Source organism: Balaenoptera musculus, chromosome 1 (genome assembly GCF_009873245.2).
Source record: "Balaenoptera musculus isolate JJ_BM4_2016_0621 chromosome 1, mBalMus1.pri.v3, whole genome shotgun sequence".
NCBI classification, from domain to species: domain Eukaryota; kingdom Metazoa; phylum Chordata; class Mammalia; order Artiodactyla; family Balaenopteridae; genus Balaenoptera; species Balaenoptera musculus.
The window spans coordinates 42,001,364-42,027,119 of NC_045785.1; the positions used below are offsets into that span (position 1 = coordinate 42,001,364).

General features: G+C 35.6%; 1 protein-coding gene across 1 annotated transcript in view; it reads right to left on the reverse strand.

Moving 5' to 3' along the window:
- Positions 1–25,756, reverse strand: part of FAF1 (Fas associated factor 1) — a 476,566-nt gene that overhangs the window by 110,304 nt on the left and 340,506 nt on the right. Inside the window, exon 13 of the mRNA XM_036849545.1 lies at positions 19,977–20,131. Within this exon, the coding sequence (XP_036705440.1) occupies positions 19,977–20,131 (155 nt within the window). The remainder of the gene's footprint in view (positions 1–19,976; positions 20,132–25,756) is intronic.

A 25,756-nucleotide genomic window follows, 5' to 3' on the forward strand; every position in this document is an offset into this window, starting at 1 on the left:
AAATTAGACAGTCTGATATTAATATGTAAAATTTTACTGTATTAAGTTTTCAACTACATCATAAATGGTATAGAAAGGATTATCCTATAGAAAAGCAAGCCACACACCCTATATTACCCTAAACTATGAGAAAAACAAAAAAAATGAATTTTAAGAGGAAAGAATTTCTTAAAGAGGACAAATACCGGGTGGTAAAAGTTAAATTAACCGGCATCATCCTAGTCTAAACAGGATTTAGCAACATTTTCACAAGTCCTTAGAATCAAGAATTGTACTTTAGAATTGTGTTTTCTCCAGTAGTAGGAGGTCTTCTAGTTTCATACTTGGTATGGGATAAAAATAATAATTCTAAGCTTTTGACCAAAAAAATGCTCAGAGATATTAGCATACTGAAGTCTAGCATTAGTATTCTTAACACGATCTGGAATAAATGAAAAAACTGATAAAGCTTTTCTCTTCTATTAGAGGACTGTTTGAAATTAGCATTTCTTTCAAGAGAAAAGGGTAGCTTATGATATGTTTTCAGATCTGATGGTAAAAAGTAAATGTCATAATAATAATGAATTATGAAAGACCAAATGCAAATATAGAATGCTTTAATAAGATCCAATTTAATAAAGTCTGTAAAAATAATGGACTTTTAATAACACAGGTCACAAAAGGCAAAACAGTGGAAATTCTGGGGACTAGCCACTGGTACTGGCTTATTAATTCTTAATTATGTTCATGAAAGGCAACTTAAATCGTGTGTTTTCTTATGCCTTATGATAATATTTTAGGTAACAACTCCTCTGAAATGTATGTTCTAGCTGATGAGCAAAGTCTTGTCATCACATGCATTAGAAGGTAAATCTATTTGAAAAGACAAATGGCATTAAAATGTCATGTGCTCAGATTCATTTGATATCCATATTCAAAACAGAATCAAACCTCTTAATTTTTAAAGCCAGTATATTTCTTGTCCATAGAAATTCATCCCAGAAGTTTAGGCTGAATCCTCCACAAAACCTGTGCAGTGACTACACACAGGGCCACTAGAACTGTTGGCAAGAGTGTCAAGACAAGTTAGCACCACTGCAATAAGTTCATTGGGAGGCAGGTTCATATACACATTTACAGCAGCAATAACCGGACTCCATGGCAATCTGAAATGACAAGGCCTTTAAAAAACCAATTGTTGGCCATGAAATATCAGTGCCCCCATGAAAATTCAGATCTTCACATTCTACAACTATTATGGGATAAAAGGTGCTCAAGCAGCCTAAGTCTCCATACCAAATTTCACACCCATATAGCTTTAATTCATCAATGGAGACGTGTAGATCAGGAAACTAGAAAGTTAGGATCTCATTTTTCTTTCTGCTTCTTACTAAAATATTTGAAGTCAGTCTTGACCCTGATCTGATCATTGGCAACCTCTAAAATTAAAGATGTCAAAAAACAGTTGGAATGCCATTTCCTACAAAAGGGAGAAAATAAGTCCTTGTTGCTTTCACATCAATGGATTAAGTGGATATCACATAGTAGATGGCCATCACAGCACTAGCTTCACAAGTGATATTAAATACTAGCTAAACAGGAGACCCCCAAAAAAGGGAAGGAAGGAAAGAAGTCAGGAAGGAAGGAAGAAAAGAAGGGAGGCAAGCAGGCAGGTTGGCTTAGTGGTTTTAAGAATTTAATTTCAAGACAATTTTGTCTGGCAACTGTGTACATCCCAAATCCCCTTTTTGTGAAAACGAGCTAGAAGAGAAAATAATTATGAAAATGTAGGTATCTTATTTGGTTTAAATTAATATAAAACATAAATTTCAAAACTACATGAAACATATTCAAGGGAGGTACAGCTTTCAACATCACATTAACCATTAAGCCATTCAATTACTATAAAAAACACAGTGATCAGTTTTCTATCAGGTATTAGCAAATCATTCTAATATTTTAGAAGCAGTTGAGAAATATAAAGGGATCACACAGCCGGTTGATGTTTTCTAGTGGCCTTAACTAACAATCTGTTCTAATCGAAGAGAGACTTTTTAAAAAGTTTAATTAATCTGATTAATCTCCTATGATCATGTTTACTTTGAGATTTTCAAATTGCAATCATGGAGAGCCTGTAGGGCCAATGGACAGCCCCAAATTTAAAAATTCCTACTTGTCAGTTCCTCCCATTATAATTTACAAGAACTTCACAACACAAATATCAAATCTTTCTCATGGCTGGGAGGTTCTGCTTCTTCCTCTCAAGATCATTCACAACACAAAGTTACCATTCACAGCACACTACCAGCAGCAAAAATCCAGTTCAAAACATTAGAGCAAAATCAAACATGGGAAAAACAAGTTGTTTTAAGAGAACAAATGTGGTTCTCATATTTGTGGTATTTCTTCCTTTTGAAGATATAAAAGTGTGCCAGTGCATCTAGTGGCAGCATCAAACTTGTCAATCTAACTGCATATGGTGTTCATCAGAGTCAGGCGTCATGAAGGGAGAAATGGTTTCCACAGCAATTGCATTCCTGCAACTCAAAACCAAAGAGGGAAGCAATGGCAACCATTCTGTGGCAAGAAGAAATGGCTTTGTTTTTTTTATTATAAAAGATTTTAATAAATCAAACAACCTACTCATCATAGACCTACTTGAGAAGGGGGAATAACAAATTACAAAATCAACCCCCAAAGCTAAAGGCTAAAGTAACAAATTTGAAAAGACAAAGAACAAATGCTCTCATTAAGGGGGTAAAATGAGGGAGGGAGGGGAAGAAGAAGGAAGGGTTGAGAAAATGAAGTAAAATGGTTAATCACAAGTCAGATATAATAAAGCAACTCACTGGTTCCTGGAGGGGTGGGTGGGTAGGTCGTGGTGGAGGTGGTGGGGATAGGGAACGGGAAGCCTCACACTCTGGCCTTGGTAAAGAAACAAAATATAGGGAATTCCCTGGAGGTACAATGGTTAGGATGCTGTGTTTCCACTGAAGGGGGTGTGGGTTCAATCCCTGGTAGGGGAACTAAGATTCTGCATGCCATGCAGCATGCCCAAAAGAAACGAAAAGAAAAAACATAATTAGTAGCTTATATTCACCAATTCTTGCTATTAGAAGGCTAAAATTGGAAAGATAAGATAAAGTGGTTTTAATCTAAAGTTTGGGGAGAAAAATAAACAGAACATCTGATGGCTAGCGTATATTAATCATTAGTAAAATTTTCAGTCTCTGAAGCAGAGATCATTTCTATCTTGCTAATGGAAACCAGGATTACTAATAAATCAGATATACGAAAAAGTAATCTCATTTTAATTCAAAACAGGATATAGTTTAGTTCTTTCAATCAAACTCATAATTACATAAGTCATTGACTTTTACTAAACTGTACTTCAACATAAAATACATACTAAAAGAAACACAGCAATTTAGGGGGAGGGTGATGAAATTCCACAAATACTTACTGCCTGCCTACTGTATACCAGGTAATGTAAAGAGGCACGTTTGATAAAAAATGGAGGCTACAAAACTGCTAAGCCTCTGTGTGAGGCTTCCTAATTATGCATTTCAATGTGACTTCCGTAAGTTTAAAGGAGCCTCATATATAAAGTGGAAATAACACATCTTTAAAATACTTATATTCTTGTAAGTTACAAAAGTACTCAGAATTGTGCTTAGAATATGGCAGGCCCTTAAAATTGGTAGCTATTTATTCATTATTAAATGCATAATAATATTTAACATTTTTATCATAATTATTTTCAGGATTAAAATGGTAACTCATACCTATGGGCCAACACTGAAAGATTTTTTTGCGTAGTAAGACATAGCATGGAAGAATTGTTGACTAGACAAATACAGTCATTGGTTTTATTTTCATTCAGAGAATGAAAGGGCAGGTATTGATATTTGGGAAATAAGTAAGTACAATTACAAATGCTGCAATTTATGTTTAGTAATGTTAACTAATTTAAAACCAAGAATCAGTATCACAATTCCTGGCTGCTTACCCTTGAATCATTAAACACATTAAATCTCTTTCTGATAACGTGTGAACCATTTCTCCAAAACGAAAGGTCATTGAGCAGAAGAAATTCACATTCAGCAGTACTACAGGACTTTTCCAATATGGGTTGCCAAGTGTTTTTTGGTTGTTGTTGTTTGGTTTTTATACTACTTCTTTTGAAGTCACTTTGATTTAAGGAGGCTCTTCTCTTTAAAGAAAACCAAACTTGCAGTTTTTGCTATAGTAATAAGCCTCATTACTTATACATATTCATTCATGTGTTCAGGGTTTGTTAAAAAACATTTATGTACAACAGTAGAATAACCAGAACACAAAATAGAGAAAGGACCTTAGAGATCATACCTATCTAGCTAACACACAATTCTCCTTTCTTCTTCTCTTCCTTTTAATAGGGAAGTTAAAGCCAAGGTCCTTTAACGTGTGAAGTAAGATTTATCAAGGTGCTAGCATTGTCAAGCATACCAAAACCAGCCAAAGACTTTTGTCTCCTTCCACAACATCATTTCCACAAGTCTGCATGCCTATCCATTGTTCAGCTCATTCCCTGAGACGATCTTCAGCACCACTGGCATATGTGCCTTTGTCCTTTAAGGATGGCTTTGATTTTTTGAAATAGTCCTAAGTCTTTGGTTCAAAATGAGTTAGGTAAACAAGCTGGAAGACACTGACTATAAAGGCAGTGATTTGCAAGCTTTAATGGCCTAGGAATCACCTATGGAGTTTATTCAAAAGGCAAGTTCCTCAGCCCCATCCCCTAGAGATTCTGATTCAACAGATGTGGGGTAAGGTCCAGGAAACTGCCTTTTTAATAAGCTCCCAACCCCATCCAAGGTGATTCTGATATAAGTGGTTAATGGAACACACTTTGAGAAATACTGCTTTTAGGATGCAGGACTGCTTTCCTTGAAAGGCTTTAAGCTCTCTCTGAAGGCAGCTTTTAAAGAAGTTGTCCCCTAAATGTTTTGGGCAATGGCATATTCACTGGACCAAGTGTCTAGTCTCCTGAGGTGATGACCACACTGGATAATTCTCACTTGCTTCATTTGTATAGGTGAGCTGCAATTCGATGTGAGACAAAATTACAGTCTGTGAGCTCCAGGTGATGGAGGAAAAACAAGGCGGGGAGGGGGGGCGGTTTGCAATATTAAATAGAGAAGTCAGGTCTCACTGAGAAGTTGATATTTGATCAAGGATTCAAAAGAGGTGAAGGAGGAAGTGGAACACATATCTCTAGGAAGAGAATTCCAGGCAGAGAGAACAGCAAACACAAAGACCTTAAAGTTGGAGAGTATCTAGCATATTTGAAAGGTGACAAGAAGGTTAGTATAGCTGAAGCAGAGAAAAGCATAAAAGACAAAATTGATAATTTCGACTATTTTCACATGGTAACAAACACCATAACTAGGCCAAAAGATAAATGATGAACAGGGGAAAAAATTCTGAATTTCAAACCACAGAAAAAGAGCTAATTTCCCTAATATATAAAGAACTCTTAACAAACAATTAGGAAAAGATCCACAAATAATATATAAAGACAGCTTCAAGAAATGGAAACAGTAATGGCTCATAAACATGTGAAAAAATACTCAAAATAGCTCATAATGAGTAACTCCTAATTAAAGGTACACTAAGAAACCATTTTTCATCTGTCAGATTAGTAACGACAAAAAAATTTTGGTAACACCTTGCATTGGCAAGGTTACAGGGAAACAGGCACTACTGTACACTGTTAGTAGGAGTGAAATTGGTACCAACTCCTTTGTGGGCAATTTGCCAGTGTCTATTAAAATTAAATATGCACAAATTCTTAATCTAGCACTCCTACAACTGGGAATTTAGTCTATAGATATATTTTCAGATGGAAACATATGTGCATAGTTATTTACCGTAAGCTTGTAATAGCAGAATATTGGGCATAACCCAAATGTCAACCACTAGGATCTAGTTAAATAAATTATAGTACCTTATAGAATTCAAAGGAATACTATGTAGCCATAAAATAGAAAGGGTTCTTTATGAACTGATATGAACTATCTTTTAAGATATAATATTAGTGGGAAAAGCAGGGTGTTAAATAGTGTTTATCATTTGTGTAAAACTGGGGAAAAATAATTATATATTTGTTTGCTTACATATAAAATAATCTCTGGATGGACAAATAAGAAACTTAAAACATTACTTCTAGAAAAGGTAACTTAGAAACAAGGATAAGTAGGAGACTTTTCATTACATACCTTTCTAGAACTTTTGAGTTTTGATTAAAGTGAATGTATTGCCCAATAAATAAAGAAACAATTTGAAAGTAAGATAGTAACTCTCTTATAAAAATAAAGAAAAATTGCATGCAATCCCAAACTTTTAACACAATGTTAATCACATTTGTCTATTTCTTATCAGTCTTTTGCTCAAATATATCTTTTCCTTTTTGTGGTAATCAGTGTTTAGTTGGATACAGTTTTTTAGCCTTCTATACGATAGTAATGGACCAGCATGTTAAATGGTTGAATAATATTCCATTGTGTAGATGTATATGCTGTTATATTCATAGCTATTCACCTACAGCTAGATTTTTCTTTCTAGTTTTTTTTATCATTATAAATAATACTTAGATAAATTCTTAAAGTATTTCCTTAGGGAAAAAAGCCTGTCTGTGAAGTGGAATTATAGGGTAAAAAGGTATAGAATCATTTAATGATTAGTGGTACATATTGCCAAATTGTTTTCTAAAAGGATAGTATAATGCCTCTCCGTGCAAATGCAAACATTGTATGCATGTTAGAGAACACAGCCAAACTAAAGGCAAATTTAAGAAAACACAGGATGAGACTTTGGGAAGATTTAATCTGAAAAGCATCTCTCACCTGTCTGTGGCTTAAGACTACCCAGTAACAGTAAACTGCTAAATTGTCTTAATAGACTAGTAGTCAGAGTTAAAAAAAAACCCACAAATATCTGCTTGTTGTCATCTATAAATCACTCAAGTGGAAAGGCTTTAAGGCACTGACAGTTTAATGACAGGGCTGTAACTAATCTATAGGGACTGATTTATACTAATGTTTTTGGAGGGACAATAATCATAAATAAATAGATAATTGGCTGCCTTCTCACCCAGAGTAAGAACATAAACATGTAAGTACCCCATTTTATTTTAAGTTGGGAGAGATAACAGAGAACATTGAACCCAATGTCTTATCAAATGGCAGAAATTCTTTCTCTAGCAATGTAAAGAGAAGATTCATTTTCCAGGGGCTATACAAGAGAGCAAATTTATGTTAAATTCCAGATAATATTTCTTCTGTGTTCTGCCTTTTACCAACTGATCAGTATTTATGAGGGCCTATGAAATATACAACAAGGTAAGACATGGTATGTGTCCTTAAGACACTAAGAATATTTAGGGTTATAGCCTCAAACAGGAAACATAATCTGATATATAACTGGGGGCTAGATTTACTAGTTCAGATTAAGTGCTGGAAAAAAATCAGAGAACGGAATGGGAGTTTAGAAATCAGGGAGAACTTTCTGTTCCAAGATAGCGCTCCTGGACTGCTATTAGGAGAATTATCTCTTATTCACCTCTGCATTCCTAGCACCTACTGCCAAACAGCATGTATTTGTTACATGAATGGGCCAGTTCATGCTTTAGTAACCTTTATCTCCACCATGACAACGTTGACCATACAACCTTCCTTTTCCTCTTCCAACTACTTTGCTGAAATCAGTTTAACTAGGACAGTTGGTATGAATTATCATGGTCTCCCAGGCCTCTTTCACTATGCTTCTACCTTGATAGGTCACTTGGTCCCATTTCAAAATAGCAGGTATTGTCCACAAGTTCATACTCTAAGCTTCCCTCCTGACTTTTTAGCATACTGAAGTTTTTACATAATTTCATCTTGTCACCACTCACTGACTGAAAATGTGACTTAGAAGAGGTGTAAAGTATCCAAATATTAACATATTAGAGAAAGTAGGAATTACTGCAAGCAGCATAATATTGTGGGAACAAAGACTTTGGAGTCAAATAAACCTGCTTTTGTCACTTACTAGTTGTTTCTTTGGATAACTTAATCTTTCCGAGCCTTAGTTTTCTCACATATAAAGTGAAGGTAATGATAACTACTTTTGGAATTGGTCTGCGGATTAATCACTACCTCTTCTTCCTTCCTTTTATATGCTTCAGAGTCAAAATTGGCTTTTCCTTTCTCTTCCCTTCCCCCCAAATTATGGGTATGGCAAAATGTTTCCTAAAATAAGTTTTAACAGCAAATCTCAGACTCTTATCACTGAACAAATGTATTATATTGCTGTATAACTTCTACAGAATCATCATAAGATTATTCCCTACTCTAAGGTAGAGATTGAAGATATATACATATATTTTCATGCTATGTTCTCTGATTGTTTTCCTCCTGCAAAATTTGGAGACTTTGTGATTTTATTATTATATAAAAATTGTTCGGCATTATCATACAAAAATTTTTCAGAGTTGGTTGGTTTCTCTTGAAACCCTGACATTTATACACAATTTCCTTATGTATTTGAAAAGAACTATTATTCTAATGGATAAAAGAAATGTGGGAGAGCATTAGTAGAAATCTTATACATAGGAGAAAAGTCTTTAAAAGATAAATGACCAACAGCACAGAGTATTAGCACTTCAGTCCCTCATCAAAGCTTTCAAGCAAGAATCGATTACAACCCAGCTCTTGACAAAGGCTCATTTGAGACAGCTGATGCTGATGTCTGACAGAAAGAGCTGAATGAACAAGTTTACTATGTAGGCTTTTTCTCTAAGCTCTATACCTGTTATGAGTTAGATCATGAAAAAAAGGAATATCTAAGGGCCACATCACCTAAAGAACTACCTTTACTGAAAAACGATTTAACACGGAGCTCTCTGTTTTTACAGGGGAGTGATATAAGAAACATCTATTTAAAGTAATCTATTTTACGCAAAACAACAGTAGAAAATAACTGTTTATTATATTTCCTAATGATTCTCAAATAAAAAATCATGCAATTAAATTCTTCCTTGAATTCAGTGCCAGGAAATTTTGAGATGAACTATTAGGCTTCCTTTTATCAAACAATGAGAATTTTAAATGGTAATCTGTAAACTCTAAGGCATAGTACCTGGCGCATAATAGAAACTCAATAAATATACATTGTATGGATAGATGAATGAATGAGGATATGCCTATCACATTTCCTTTTTCTCCTTTAGCTGCCAGAATTACAGAGTTGAATTCAGTGTTTATATACAAAACTTAGCTCGTGTTTATTGTTTTTTTAAATCAGGTGGAGTGATCCATCTCCAGCAATGTTCAACTGCAAGGCACAGGCATAAGGAAGGTGAATAGTTGGGTTTAACAAACTGAGTGCAATGGAGGAAGACAGAGATGAGAGAGTTTAAAGTATTACAAGGAAGTGATAATGATGGACCTTGAAATTTAATTAGGACAAGGAAGGAAATGAAGATTGGACACAGGAAAGGGTGGATGGAGTGAAGTGGTAGGGGTCAATAGATTGAAGGGCATGATAAGACAAAAAAAATTTCAGCACTGGTGACACTTGAGCAAGTGAGTGGAAAAGGAAGTGCTGGTCAGAGCCAGATGTTTGAAATCCAAATATATAAGGTGATACAGTTTCTATTTATGACCACATCTAAGTGTGGTGAATAAAGAGAAGAAAAAAGTTTCTCTGGAGTTGGACAAGTCTGGGAACTGAGAGAAGTATCAAGAATGATAACAGGAGTAGAGATGATAAGAAGTTCAGTTATTGTTTATGAGTGATAAAATTTGGGAGAGTTAATAGAATCCAAACTTCAAAAAATCTTGTCAATCAATTGCATTAGTAGAGAATGGCAGAGATCTGGTTTAATAACAACTCAGACCCAGCCCATTCTGGACCACCCCATACCTGAAATACTGCTAGGGGATTTTAGTTGACTCCTTCAGTTCAATAGGAGCCAATAATAAAATTACAGACTAGAATTGAGCATAGCACCAGACAAATTTCCTCTGAAGCATTATGCTCGATTCTGGGCCCCTTTAGAATGGACTAGGTCTAGACACCCTATCATACGAGGATCAGTGGAAGAAATAAATATATCTTGGTTGGAAAGGCAAGAAAATTAAGGTAGACAAGATAGCTGTGGTTAAACTGATAAAGGACTATAATGAAGAAGAGAAGTTAGGCTTATTCCAGGTAATTCCAAGACCAGAACTAGAACCAAAAGGGAGAAAGTTGCAGAAACTCTCTATGGGAAGAAGCACTATAGCAAAAACCTTTCCTGGCTTTTAGAGCAGCTCAAAAATACACTATCTTTTGAAGCTTTCATTCCTCTGTCTCTAGCAGTATTCAGGTAGAGACTGTAGTAATATCAGACATAATACAGGGAAAAATGCCTGCATAGTTGCAAATTGGATGTTAACTAAGAATGCTTCTAACCCACAACTCTAAGATATGGTGAATTCCATGTTTATTTGTTACCTGAGCAAAAGATCCAAGTCTTATACTTCTCTTATATCTCCCACAGGGCTATTCACAGTTATTTAGTACAACTTTGTTGGTAATAATCCAGCTTGACAAGGTCATGGGACAAGAAGCATTATGTAGCAGAAAAGCACAGGTAGATCTGGGATTTATATCTGGCACAATCATTTGCAGGACCTTGGGTAAGTTACAGAACTTCTCTGAGCCAAAAATAGTTTCCTCACATGTGAAACTGGACTTTGCCATTTACCTTGCAGAACTGTGGTTAAATGGGGTAATGTATATAGAGTGAGGATTAAATGAGCTCATATATATATATATATATATATATATATATATATATAGTGTCTGACACATAGCTGGGGCTTAATTAATGATTGCAGTTATGTGTGTGTTTTTTTAAAGCAGTAGTGGTAATCTTGATCTTAGCTATTGACACTCTAGAAGCTCCCATCACAAATAGCAAGAGCTTGAAGGACGGTTCTAAGGGTAAGGAAGATGCCTTTATTGGTGAAAGAGATGGAAAATGACTGTGGCTTCCTTAGCTATAGCCCACTAAGGTCACTCTGACTAGATCACAAGCTGGTAAGGGCAGTACGCTACAATCTACTTACAAACTTTACTAACATTCACTTTTAATCTTGCTTATATTGAAAACTATGTGTTCAAGTCATCAGAAAGTCACAGAATTTTAGAGATAAAAGTTCAAATAGGGTCACCCCTCCCTCATTTTCATAGAAGAAAAAAAAATCTAGATATGTTATACCACTTGCCTAATAACTCTTTGTTCTTCATAATCCCAGACTGACTCTTACCTCTTAACTGCCCTACATTTTATGACTGACATATGACTGTCTGCATATAAACAGTGAAGAAACAGTTGTATTGAAAATCACAATCTTTTAAGAATAGCAACTGACATGTTTAAATGTGAATAGGTATTGCTTTAGGAACTAATAAATAATACTTACATAGCTTTCGTAATGTCCAAATAATAAATTTTTGTTGCTGTGGTTGTTAATTAAGTAACTTATTTGGGAGCAGCTCAGAACCTCCAGTACCTTATTTGAAACTGGGACTGGGAAACATAATTTCTCATATTGAGATATAATAGTCATAGCATCTTTATTGTTCTTATAAACTTGCCTCATCCCTTCCTTAGTTGAGATCTGTAGAGAAGTATGTTAAAGAGGACTTTCCTGGTGCTGATCACATATCGAGGAAAGGAAAGATACACAGAAGGCAACAATTAAGGAGGATTTAAAAAATTGTTGCTGTGGCTACATACTGAGTCAGCCAACAGCAGATAAATTAACGGATGGATGGCTGTTTAAAAATCCCTATAGTTAACTCTTTATTTGTAAATAATATAAAACCATCACTTTATTACTAGAATGCAATCAAATACAAAGATACAAACATATGCTGAAGGAAAGGATACAAAACCTATTCCCTAACAAATTACCCAAACATGTAAGAAATAGGATTTCACCTCACTCTCCAATTCCAGACTAACAGTTATTTCCTCTTTCAATTTTTGGTGGTGTATTTGGCAGACTCAATCATTAAGATTATTGGGCACTAAAACCTTTTTGCGCATCTATGTACACTAACAGGCAAATACTGGAAAAATGTCAGAGGAACCAGTTTCCATAGGTGGTTTTACATGACTGAACTAACATGTTTCTTTTACAGTTTTTCTCAGTATTTATGAAGGAGAGAAATGTGCTACCAATTTAAATGGCATAGGTGACATGATTAGTAAAAATTCTTCAGAAACAACCATGAATATAAAAATTATCAACACTGACAAAGCAATTAAGAAAACAAATAAATCTCTTTAGATCTTATCAATTTCAGATAAGAAGAAAAGCAAAAGACATGATGGGGTATATTACTTTAAAAAATATTTTATTTTGGAAATGTCTTATTTTTAGAATTTGTTTCATTAGATAACTCATGTTTTGTAATCTATATATATAAACTGGATCGAGTACCTCTGGCAGTCATATTCATTTGAATCTGTATACCCTAAAATATGAGAATAACTAGCTACTGGAAGTGAGTATTTGCACATAACTATACATGAGTACACTGCAGGGAGTCACAGAACAGGTAAGGGTTTGGCAACACAGCACAAAGGGGAGAAGTCTTGGTGTGAAGCTCAAACTTTATATATCTGGAAAAGGCAACGATTCTTTTAATTCTATCACTCTCAAAATCAAGATCCCTAGAATACTCAAAGCACAGAGTGTTTAGGAGAAAGGCCAAGAAGAACGCCAAGAGAGTAACAAGAAAAGTCTAGTGCATGAGGAAAATCGGATTTGATAAAAACTTAAATGTTCTTTTGGACTATCTTGTCAACAGTATCACCTTGTATTGTTCTTTCCTAACAACGGTTTTCACGTAGACTGTGAAAACAGACAACTGCATCTGAGTTAAATATATATTTCCCGAATAGCATTAATTCGATTAATGTCAAGGAAATAAATTTTTTTTACACAAATACTTGATTCAGATACAATGCATGCACCACCAGGCAGTTATGATTGTAGTATTAGGTAGTAGTGTGGGAAGTATCCAAATCAGAGTTTAAAAAGCTTGTAAACTGGTAATTTAGAGTTATCTCAAAGAACACTTTTAAAAGGATAATTGTCTATTTTAAAAAGAGTAAAGAATGTATTATAAACAGTTTAGCCATCATCTATATACAGACTGGCTTCTTCTCAATTGTAAGAGGCCATCACCTTTTATCCTTTCCCTCTTTTCCTTCCTTTCAGTACTATTAGGAAACTATTCACAAGTGCACCCTTGGACAATGCTGAGCAGTAATTATGACTTGCTGACAAAGAGATATGAACAATTACTGAGCCCATTTTGAAACCCTACACTAATAAAGTCATTAGATGCCGCCCTTGCCATGATCCTTCTAAAAGCTTCTGAAGTTACAAGAACACACGGCATTGTTTGCAGGGACAATTGCTGCTGGCAGAACGCAAACCTTGAGTTAAACCATGCTGCAAATTGATCTTGACATTCTGTTAAGACCGCCACTAAAAATCAAAAGCAGAGGAGAAAAGGAGAAAATGAGTGGGTAGGATGTAATCATGGAACAGGAGGGGTTCCTCCTCACCTTCTCTCCTCCCTCTTCACAAAACAAACCAGGGAGAAAATGACAAACTCTCCTGGTGTTTTAGAACCTTTATTTTAAAGCATTAATTAAGCCTTGACCTGGGATGTTTAGGATGGCAATACATTTCCTTTACAAGTATGGGAAGGAAAACATGTCACAAAGGAAATAAAGAAGTTTGGGGAAAATTATATGGAAATCTGGCATGAAGGCTCTCTGGAAGTCTTAGTACTCTGACCACAACATGTCCATCTGTTTTATCAGCTACTTTTGCAGAATCCATATCTGCTCCTAAGGTAGCAGCTGGATATTAACACTCCTTGTGTCTCCCATGCAGACCCCACACCTGGGCTATATTTGCTGGATCAAATGGAAGTGTAGGGTTAGAGTAACATGGTCAGCTAGCTTCAGCCAGGCATGAACCAGTGAGTAGTTTGGAATTAAGGGTAAGCCACCGTGATGGAAAGTGCAGGCAAAGACAACCTACTGATAATAAGAGATTTAAGCCAATTAACTCTTGCCAAAGATTAAGTAATGTGGAAAACTATCACTTGAATATTAAGGCTAACAAGTACCTGTCAGCATAGCAGCAGAAGTCTACAGTGACCTGACAGACTGCACCCAAGTGCATTAAATTCAAAAGCTAATATTGATAGGCAATAGAATTCTGTCTGTGAACATTGGTACTAACTGTGTATGCAAAATTTAATACAAAGCTATGTATGTTACATGCAACCTGTGTAACTCAGGCACTGTCAGCAATTCCTAGGGAACACTGCTTAGAAATAGTGTGCAATGCCTGATTTAACACTGTGTAGCACGTACACTGATGTGCCACACACTTTCAACTCAGGAACTTACATATAAGCAACTCATTTTTCAGCGCTCATAGCCGGCTAATTACCCAGTTGGCACTATCCTAGTCAAATTCAATGTTTAAATTTTCTAGAATTAGATAATCTAAAACAATACCTATATTGGATGTACTAAGTAAGACATTTGCCATGTGGGCCTGTTCAGAACAAGTGATACCCATTAACCCACTTATTACTGGTTAATATTGGTGGTTTATTGTGCCACATATGTTATATGGCTTTCCTTCATGAAGCAACTTCAGTCAAGAACCTGCAGTTCAGCACCAAGGGCACTCATGTGCCAATGTTCCCATTACCCAGTCCCAAACAGCTCTAATAGAGGTAAGCAAATCAATACTTATTGTGCTAGTGTTTTATATCGTTCTCTCTCTATTTAATTCTGATGGTGCCCAAATGGACCTTTGCCTACCTTCTTGGCACAGCTCATCATGAAGCCAGTCCAGTATTCCTATATATCCTATGGGCATATTTACTTTAATCAATGTCACCACCAGCGCAGAAGGCTCAGACTACCATCCCAAATGGCCCCATTTGAGAGGCCAATTACTTTAGAGATATCATAGAGACTTGGTGAGTCTGGGGAAGAAACTTTGGAACCAATGGATAAACTCATCTTGGTTGGAATTCAATCCTCTTTCCAGATGGTGGGTGCCTGGGGCACATGAGCATAGGCCACGATAGCCTGGGGTGCTATAGTGCCAGCAGAAGACGAGGTACCCAGTCTGGACATTTTTAGTTCATTCTGCAAGGAGAAGGCTTTTGAAGGCTTTTGCTTTATTATTCCTATTAATGGCTGTGGGGGGAAAATCGCCCAATTAGAGGAATATGGTAGCATTTCCAATGCTCTTTCTACTACCCAAGCTGGTCTCTCTTATCCATTATGTTTCAATAAGCCTATTAGAGATTATTGGTTTATTTATCAATATAACACTTATTTTTTAAAAGGCACTTCAATGCATTGAGATTATGGACATAGCTCCCTTGGGGAGCTGACAACCTAGCAGGGAGATAGACGATAAACATTCAGTATAATGAGTGCCATCAATACAAGTTAGTACAGTGATACTATGGGAGCATATAGAATGTGCATTTTTACCCGGACTGAGGCAAGGGAAGAATGGGAAGATGCAAGGCTTCCTACAAGTGATATGTGTTCTGAATTTTAAGAAATTATTCTTTCATAGACCAAGCATTCATTCACTACATTGTGCTAAAAATATTTTTCTGCTCCACTGTCTGCCTATAAGCATATGCCAGTACCAGGATGAATCATTAACAAAACAACTTCTTGGAATCTGTTCCATCCCGGTTGGTTGGCCTTAATCCTCAATTTGGTTCAGACCACACAGGATTACATTTTTTCTCTCTTCCACAATTCAGATAGCTAATTATGAGGTTTAAAATACCAATATCCTTTTATAAGAATAGCAAATACCTGCAACCCAACAAACTAGGAATGTTGCTAATATTAAAAATCTCTGAATAGAAAGAGTGAAATTCTACTATCACCTTCTTGTGTCATCTCTTTCAAGTCCTTCCCTGGCTCACTCAGGTAGAGTGACTCAGTATGAAGTGCATCTATACTCCCAAAGCACCTTGTACATATTTCATGTTACATATTAGCTCTTATGTCTGTCTTGCTTACTAGACCATGAGTGTTTTCAGCATTAGCACTGTGTCTTTTTCAACTTTTCATCCTCAGCGCATAGCACCAATCCTGGTTCATATTAAACATTCAGTAAATGTTTATTCAATGAATAAACATGGAGGAATATATACCTTTCTTAAGATATTTTAGCCACTTCCAGAAGTGATATGCAAGATCTCTTTGTTTACCATTATCTATCTGTTTTTAGCTTTTTCTTTACCGGCATATCCTACTGTTTCTATCAGGATCGTTGTTCAACTGGATATTTGGGAAGTTATACCCTCTAGCACCTCTCAAGACTAACAAGGGCTTTCTGCCTACTGCTTTAAGAAAGAATGGCTCTGAAATGCAACTACACATGGCAGCCAGTAAGACTATAGAGAGTTTTCCAAGAAAGAAACCTTATTTAGATATACAATACTGAAATTATAAGCAACATTCTTAAGTGGAATTAGAAGAATACATTCATTTGCCAAATTTTTATTGTTTCTTTCTCCCAGAATTTTGTAAAGTGCCTTGTTTAATGAGACAAATAGAATAAGTCCTTCCAGAAGATCACAATTTAGTGAGGGAGAAAACAGGCAAGTAATCACTACAGCTAAAGTTTGATGTCTCAGTTCACATTTGGAATGTTCCAAGATCAATCTAGAAGTTATTCTAATCCATTATACAGATATAGGTTGGTTAACTTAAGTACTCAACTTAGAAAATTACTAGAATCATTTTGAAAGTGGGAAATCCAAATCATCAACACCACAGGGGTGTATACCAGTGACATTCTATAGTTCTTTTATATTCTAGTTTGTTAGCGAAATCAGGTATTCTGGTTTGTTAGCAAAATCAGGAAATTTGACTTATAACAGCAATTCACATTCATATTCTAGTAACTTTACCAAAGCATTCACTTAGTTCAATATCCTTCACTTGTCTTCTAGAAACAGGAGAGATTCACAGTAAATTATGGAGGACTAATGTTTCTGGAGGCTTAATCCAAGTATTTCTTAAGCAAAAATAAATTTGCTTGGCAAGTCCCTTCCTGTCTTGGGCATCAATGTCTCCAGCTATCATACCAGAGGATAGTCTCAGAAAACCACTAAGGAAGCATCCAGGCTAAATAGCTTATAGGCTTAGGACTCTTGAAACTTATATGATTAGCCCGAACTAGGATAACTAGATATGGGACCAGACAAGAAATACACCAGGAATTTATTTCTAAACTTTAACATTTGTCATAAAGAAATCACAGTTGAAAGGAAACCCACAGCAACAATCTTATTTGTGATGTCTAGACATCTCTTCTGTATTTCCACATATTAATTTGTCCCATTTTAACTACCTGGTAATAGCAAATGATGGCACAAAAACTTTTGTTATATAGACCACTGACCAATAAACATTAGTACAGCAGACTTCTATTGAATTGAGAGGGAAAGTTTTAGGTTTTGTTACTCATTGTTAATCACATCAAATGGATGATGCAATCAATTTTCATGGCAAACACTTTTGAATAAATGTGATAAAGATCCAAGAAACATCACAGAGATGGAAACTCAAATAATTGTATTTAGATTAATCTATGGTAGATGGTAAGAAAATTGTGGCTAAAGCTAAACTCTTTCTGGGGGGCAAGAAATCAGCCTAACTTATAATTTCGTATATCAAAAGGTAATCTACTTTGACTCTCTCTTAGGAATATGCCATTCCAGTGAATTTTCATCTTGTGTTTGTAAAATGTGAATTTTACCATAGGCCTTAACTGTAATAATGAGGAGGTGTACATGAACAGTAGCTACATAATTTTATTTATTACTTTATAGAGAGAAATGTAATACCTTAACTTTAAATATCAATAGTTTTTAATTTGTAATATAAATAGAACTTGACTTTGAATAAGGACGTCAAGTATCTTAAATCCCAGAAATTATGTTCTCTTTCTCCCCACTGCCCTGTTTCTTGTTGCTATAAATGTTTATTAAATTCCTAGATGTTTCTATTTTGCTTTTAATATCATTTCTTTTTGTTTTCATAACAGTAACCTAATAATGGGATGCCACATTTTTTAAAATGTAGATTGAAATATCCTATCATACTTCACAGTTGGTCTTGCAATTCACTGGGAAATAGCTCTAAAGCCTTAAACAAGGCCTTTATTTTGTGTTTTAAAAAAGTGTCATAAGGAGTTAATAGGACACAGCTGTACTGGTTCTTTCTAATAAGCAGCTTCTGTCGCTTTGGTCACCACAGGTGTCTCTGTAACCTGCAAACTCTTATTACTAGTGTATCAAAGTTGTGCTACTTAACAGACTTCTTTAGTAAAACATAACAAAGCAATTACATGGCTGTTGATTGCCAGTCATAAAAAAAAACCCCTCAAACACTACTTTTCAAAAGAAACTACACTGCAATTTTTTGTCATTGTAAAATAAAAGGAACTAAGGAATTAAATGGAGGATAGAACAAAATAACAGCAGGTAGCCCGCTGAACTTAGCCACTACAGATGGTTTAGAAATAGTGTTTCCTTCTCCATCAAGTTGTGGATAAAAGGAAAGGAGGAGATTCCTTACTGCCAGTGAATGGCAAAAGATTTAGCCAAGTCTCCAGTCTATGTATTTTGCCTCATGAAAGCCCTTCGATGCTGCATTTTTATCTGTTTTTGGCACTGCTTTTCATCACCTTTAACTGAGTGTGAATAATAACCTGATTTAATTTAAACAAATACAGGTGCTAAAGGTTCTTTATTTATGTATAACAGGGAACATTTCCAAGGCAGAAGGAAGTCATCCTATGAAATTTCCTAACCATTTACTTAAAGAAATGAAGTATTAGATGAAGAAATTGCTTCAACATTCTTTTGCTTCACATTTAAGAGAAGAATCATCTTTCTTTTCAGATTCAGATTACATAAAACAAAGTCTGAATGATGAGCAAAAATTCAGTGAGCCATAAAATAATAAAAAGACAAATCAGATGATTTCTAATTGTTCTACAGTCATTTAAATTAGGTAACTACAATAGGATTGCCTTGAAATGAATGAATTTAATCTCCCTGTTCATAAACCAGCAGTCTGTGATGATGATTGTGTTAACACACCCAAAGTAGCATCACAGGATGTTATGGCCACATGTGTAATTAAACACGATGAAATATATTTCAGATGGCAAACTCAAATAGGCAAAATATGAATAATTATTCATCACTTACAGATATTATGATTAACAAACTAAGTAAATTTATCCTGACAGCTAGGAAAGGGATTTTTTTTTTTCCCATTGAGAATATGGATGTAATGCTGGCTGTGTGCAAAAGAATGTGTGCAACAAAGCGATTACATCAATTAGCATATGCTAGAGTTAAGCTATTACCAACTCCACTGGACTGGTCCAGAATGTCCTGCCTTCATCACTGGAATTATTAAAAACTAAACTTACTAGTAGGATTATATATTAGATTTTCCTTGTCTTTTCTGAATATTATTAGAAACAGATTTGAATATTCAACAACATTATTAGAACATAAGAACATACAGTACATAGGAAGGTACTATATTATTATTATTGCAAAAAGACAAGAACAATGTATTTTGGTTTTGGTATTCAGGTTATTCTTGAATTTAAGAAATCTTTTATTAGTTAAGGTATTTTTTCACAATTGAAAATAACTGCATGTTAACTACAACAAATAGCTTTTATCTAATTAAATGTAATAATAGCAAATTTAATGCTGAGGATGAAAATGTTTATGATGATAAGAAACCAAATACAATGATGACTTTTAACAATAAAAAAGCCCAACTTATAACTTGTGAACAACAGTATTACCTTGCTCTGTTGGCATCCTTTGTCAGGTCCCAAGCCCAGGTTATAAAATTTTGACTCAGATAAGAGACGATAGATTCAGCACAAAGCATTTGTGAGCAGAACACGTTGGTTAATACACTTTCATCGTGGTGGAGGTAGACAGCAAGAAGCTTCCTCTGAAAAGGGGAGAAAAGACTGATGAATTAAAATATGCACTAATGCAAGATTTCTTGAATTCTGGAAAGGCACAGTCAGTCAATATAAACAACGATAAAAATTAAATGCTATTCCCTAAAAGAGTACCTGACACCTGGAGCTCCTAAAGCATCTACTAATGTGAATACATTTTGCTTCCTTACACTCTAAAAAGGCTAGGATGATGATATTGTTTTACAGACTGCTGTCGCAGATTCCTGTTAACATGTGCAAGCCTATCTCAAGCACAAATTGCAATAGAATGGCATTTTCTTTAAATAAAATGGAATTACCATTCTTTGTATTTAACACATACTTTATATGTAAAGGGAAAATTAATTTTGAACTATTCAACTATACAGAGAAAAAAATACTGATTAAGATTGGATGCCAAAATCTCTCTTACACATTTTTTTGTTTTTAATCTGAGCACTAAATAGTCTCTTCTACTTGAAAGAAAAAGGTCTGAAATAAACTTGTTTTAGTTCCACAGGTAATTTCAAAGCCCTTAATGTGTTCCCGTGTCAAAGTCCTTACTTAAGAGCATGTGACATCTAATTGCCATTTGAAAGGATGATAGAAAAATGTTCACTTCACATGAATTCTTTCTAGTTTATATTTCAGAAAATGTCCAGTGGAGATTTTCATATGGAAAATTATTCTTTCCCTTTTGCCTGATAAAACTTGCTTTCAAGAAATGACATCTGCTCTCTTAAAAGTATCCTCTGTAATAGCTGGATAATCAATAAAATAACTGAAACTAAAAACTGAAATTGAGCAACATAATTTGCAAATGTCAGCTTTAACCACAACAATGATGATTAAAGAACCTAAATTGTCCTTAACTTTTTGGTGCTACCTTGTAGAAGAGCTGAGTTAAAGAACAGTCAGTTACCAGGACGTGGAAAGATAAAATTGTATGGTAAGGACAATATACACATCTAATCTGTGAAATTCTGGTGAAGGAAAATTTCAAGGAAGCTGTAAGAATGTGATGATGAAGAAATTTGCTGTGTGTAATTCTAAACAAAAGAAGGACATTTACAGAAAAAGGGCTCATGTTGATGAAAGTCTGATGCTTAGAATTATCCTGATAAATAATCCAAATAATAATCTTAATAATCCTAATCTTAATAATAATAATTAAAATATTTTCTTCAAAGAGAAATTTTGTACTAGATGAGGTAGCCACAGGTACTTTAATCCCCAGAATAAACCTGTAAAATAGTATTCTTAACTTCATTAGCCTATGAGGAAATTGAGCTTTAGAAACCTGACTTATCCTAAATTCTACAACTAGTAAGTAAGTAGTACATCTGGGATTGGAACCCAGATTGACTGACTCCAAACCTAGTGTTCTTTCTTTGGATACTGTAGCAGGGAACCTAACTGCACTATAGTGAAGACCTGGAGAGCTTGTAGAATATTAAGGCACCAGATGCTCATATATCAGTGCTTCCGGGGGCCTCAGAGACAGCATGTAATGGGAATAAGGACAAAATGCTTCCATGTGTCCATTCATTCATTCATTCATTCAACAAGTATTGGTTAAAATAGTCTTCGTGTCAGGCCCAGCAGGAAGCAGTGGTGATTAAATGCTGAACAAGAAAGATTTAGGGTTTTTTCATCTATGTTGATATATGCAGATACCAGTAGCTGGTATCTAGGAAGTTTGTAATCAGATACATTGTTGGAGAGATACTTATCTAGAAAATTCCTACTCATCCATTAAGGCTCAAAGCAAATGCTTCTGGGAAGCCTTCCCTGATTAAGAGCTTCCTTTTCTGGGCCCCTATCTCTTCTATTTTAGTATTACAATTGTTTACCAGTTTCCCCTCTAGACAAAGTTTCTCAAGGGTGAGGACCGGGTCTCTTTCAGTCTTCTTTGTATCCCTAAGTTAGCACAGGTCTCAGCATGTTTGAGGAAAGAAACATGAATGCTGATATCAACCACAGCCCTCTGGCAAAAAACACACCAAATGGTAGCAGCAATGCCAAATCACTCTTAGTAAACAAATCTAGAAATCTGCTGCTTTAGGGAAAGGAACATGAACCTGGCAGCACTAACAAATTCAGAGCTCCTCTTCTTAGAAGCTCTCTGGCCCAACAGACAGGGGGATGTCAACCTCTAATTCTGCTTGATCGTATCTCAGCAACTACCTTTAATGAGACACTGGGAACAAGAGAGCTGTCCACTTTTGAATCAGCATATTTCTAACCAAACAATAGCAATGGCTAAATCTTTAAAATGCCTATTTCTCTCAAGAACACTGCAATGGAATATTTAGACTTTGGGAAAGAGATTAGCGATTTACATTGCTATCTCACTGATTTAATTTAAATGCTCTTCCAAACCAAACACACATGTGCTGAAGAGGCTACTAGGAAACCCAACATGGAGAGTTCCCTATACGTGCAGCTGACAGTGTTGACTGAAACTAAACTTGGAAATCCAGGGCACTAATGCACAATATCAAGCAATAAAACAGCATCTCTTTGGCAATATTTAATTTAAAAAAGAAGAAAGAGGCAGGCGAAGATCAGGCACTGTTTTGGAGGATCAACCATTCTGCATTTCAAAGCATTGGTCCCTGCAATATCCAGGTTACTGTGCTAGAATCTCGACTATTATATCGCAGTTGTGAGAGGGAGGGCAAAGATGTGTTTACTCAGTGATTAGGCCCTTAGAATAAGCCTCTAGCTCCTAGAGAGACCGCTCACCACTTATTCATTTGGGCCAATTCACAAAGCCTAGGAAGATTAAACATCCATGCTGAGAAGACAAGCGAATGCAGACGGTGAAAAAGAAATAAAAATTCTTTAAAAACTCTGAGATGACTTCATTATTTTTCCACAAGGAAACTTTAGGAAAGTGTTTAGTTAGAGAAAAACCCACACTGACCTCTCTCTAAACCCTTAATCTTTCCTTTGTGGTGGCATTGCTTTGTGGTAAGCGACTGGCTCGCCTCACCCCTCTTTTCACTAGAAGCTGAGAGAAAAAAGGCTCTGGAGAAACAGTTTTCGTTCTAGGGACACAAACCCCTGACACTGTTAAAACATGAGATGCCAGGAAAACACACTTAAAAAAAAATTCTCACTTTAAGCTGTAAACTGTGAGAAAGGAGATGATACAAAGAGTATCAGAAAAGGATCTTCAGGTTGGGGGTACTCCCAGAGTAGCTTTCAAAAGAGAAACTGAATAATCTTAAAATAATCTTTTCTCTCAAACACAATAAGCTTTCAACAAAAATTTTTCTTCTGCTATTATGACAGTAAAAATAAGCCAAATATAAAGCCTCAATAATATGCAAATGCTACTAAATTTGGGCAACATAAATCTCTGATTAAATTATAGGCACACCTAAATGAACCCCGGACTCAGACTTCTGATTACTTTATTGAGCTCAACTAAACACAGTCCAAAACAGTGAGAACTGGGTTCAGCATATCAGAAAACTGCTTTTGCGAAGAAAGGGCATCTAGTACATAGAAAAAGCATAGGAAAATGTTTTGTTTTCCATTACTATAACCATTTTTCCCTTTGGCCCATGAATAATTTACTTCAATAACATTTACAGAGTGCCTATGTGTTAGGCATTGAGAATACAAAGATGAATAAAACAAAGTTCCCTTGCTCTCTAAGAGTTGGGGGTGGGGAGGGGGTGGCATATGGAGAAAGCAAAGAGTTAATTGCAGTATCATATGAGAAGCAATAAGATTGGGGCATTAAAAAACCCTACATTTTATTTGTCCTTCCTAATTTGGCAGAGAGGTGTAAGTCTGGCTGACGACAAAGGCAAGCAGCCCAGCTATACTCTCCTCAGACTCCCTCTTTGTGATCTAGGTTTTGGTTAACAGTTAAAGGAAAGTCTCCAAGCATTAACGTAACAGAAAGCTCTGTGCTAAACCCAGTTTTGCCACTCACCAGCTGTGTGACTGTGGGGGTTAGATGGGTGTTGTAACAATTCTGGATAAAGTAGGTAAAGTGCCTATTTACAATGCCTGGGCCATAGTAGGTGCCAAGTAAAATGCAGCTATTAGGATCAAGATTCTGGAACTATCCATGCAAAATAAAGGATCTGAAAGCCATTTCAAGAGAAATGATAGCCATGAAAACGTATGAAAGATTATACAGCTCCTTCATTTCTCCTACTGGCCATAGTGTTTGGGATGCTTCATTGTGTCTGTGCCTTCAGGGCCTCACTAATCTTCACATTCAAACCCAGGAGCTAAGGTACTAAGTTGATGCTTAGGAAGTGCCAAGCTGACAGCAACCAGTGTGACTTGGCCTTGAGCTACAGTAGCTATTGTATTTAGACACTTAGCATCACAGAACCACAGAACATTAGAGCTGGAAGAAATGAGCTGGCTATGTCTCAAAATAAGCCAGGCACAGAGCAGACACTTAGAAAATATTTGCTGATGGACTGAAAAGGAAGTTGTCTAGTTTCATTTTAAGTACGAGAACATCCATAATCTGTGTGTTCAATGATTTTGAAGTTGATATGACAAACGATTTCTAGAAATGGTATTTCATAGTTTTTTCAGTATAAGAATTAAAATAAATTAAAAATAATTTCCTTTGTATAAATTGGGAGCTGATTTTATTTCTCCTCTTTCAGTTTCTCTTCTCCTTTTCTATCATCAATATCATCACCATAATAATCAGAATTATCACTGTTCTTTTCTTTTAAGTTTGGGGGTGGTTTACTGATACAAACAACTGATACACTGATACAACAATAAACACTCTTTTATATTTTACCTAGATTTATCAATTATTAACGTTTTGCCATATTTGCTCTATCATTCTTTTTATGCTTCTTTCCCTGAAACATTTAAAGTTGCAGATATTATGACACCTCCACCCTACTTTAGTGTTTGTCTCCTAAGAAATAAGGACATTCCCTTACATAACCATAATTTCTTTAATCACACCTAAGACATTTAATATTGTTTACAATATTTACAATTTAATGTTGCTACAATCATCTAATACAGAGTCCATATTCAAATTTCCCCAGTACCTCAAAATGTCCTTTGTAGCTGTCTTATTTATTGTTTTAAATCCAGGCTCTAAATAGGATCATCCTAGTACACTGCCCATTTCCACAATCCTGTTCCTGTATATGGATATTCATAGGTCCAGCCCAGCACCCAACCATGACGCAAGATAAGCACACCGTAAGAATACAGGCAGGGCAGCATGAAGCTACATTGTCTGGATTCAAATTCCTGCTTTGCCACCGCCCAGCTGTGCAACCTTGGGAAAGCTACTTCTCTTTTCTGTGCCTTGGGTGACACAGTTCTGGAAGTCCAACACTCTGTCTAGATGGGAGTGATGACATGACTGCTATAATAGAGGTGGTCCTAGGGTCTAGGCATGAACAACAGATTGGCTGCTTCTTTATGAAGGTGATACTTGAGCTGAATTCTAAATTTAGGTGATAGTGAGGAAAAGAAGAGTGAAAAAGAGGAAAAGCAAAGAGAAAAGGTTGGGAAAGGCCCTGTGCTGTCAATGGCCTGATGTGTTCAAAGAACTCTAAGCTAGTAATTTTTGAAGAGTGAAGAACCAGAGTGCAGACGGATTTTGGAAAGAATTGTGA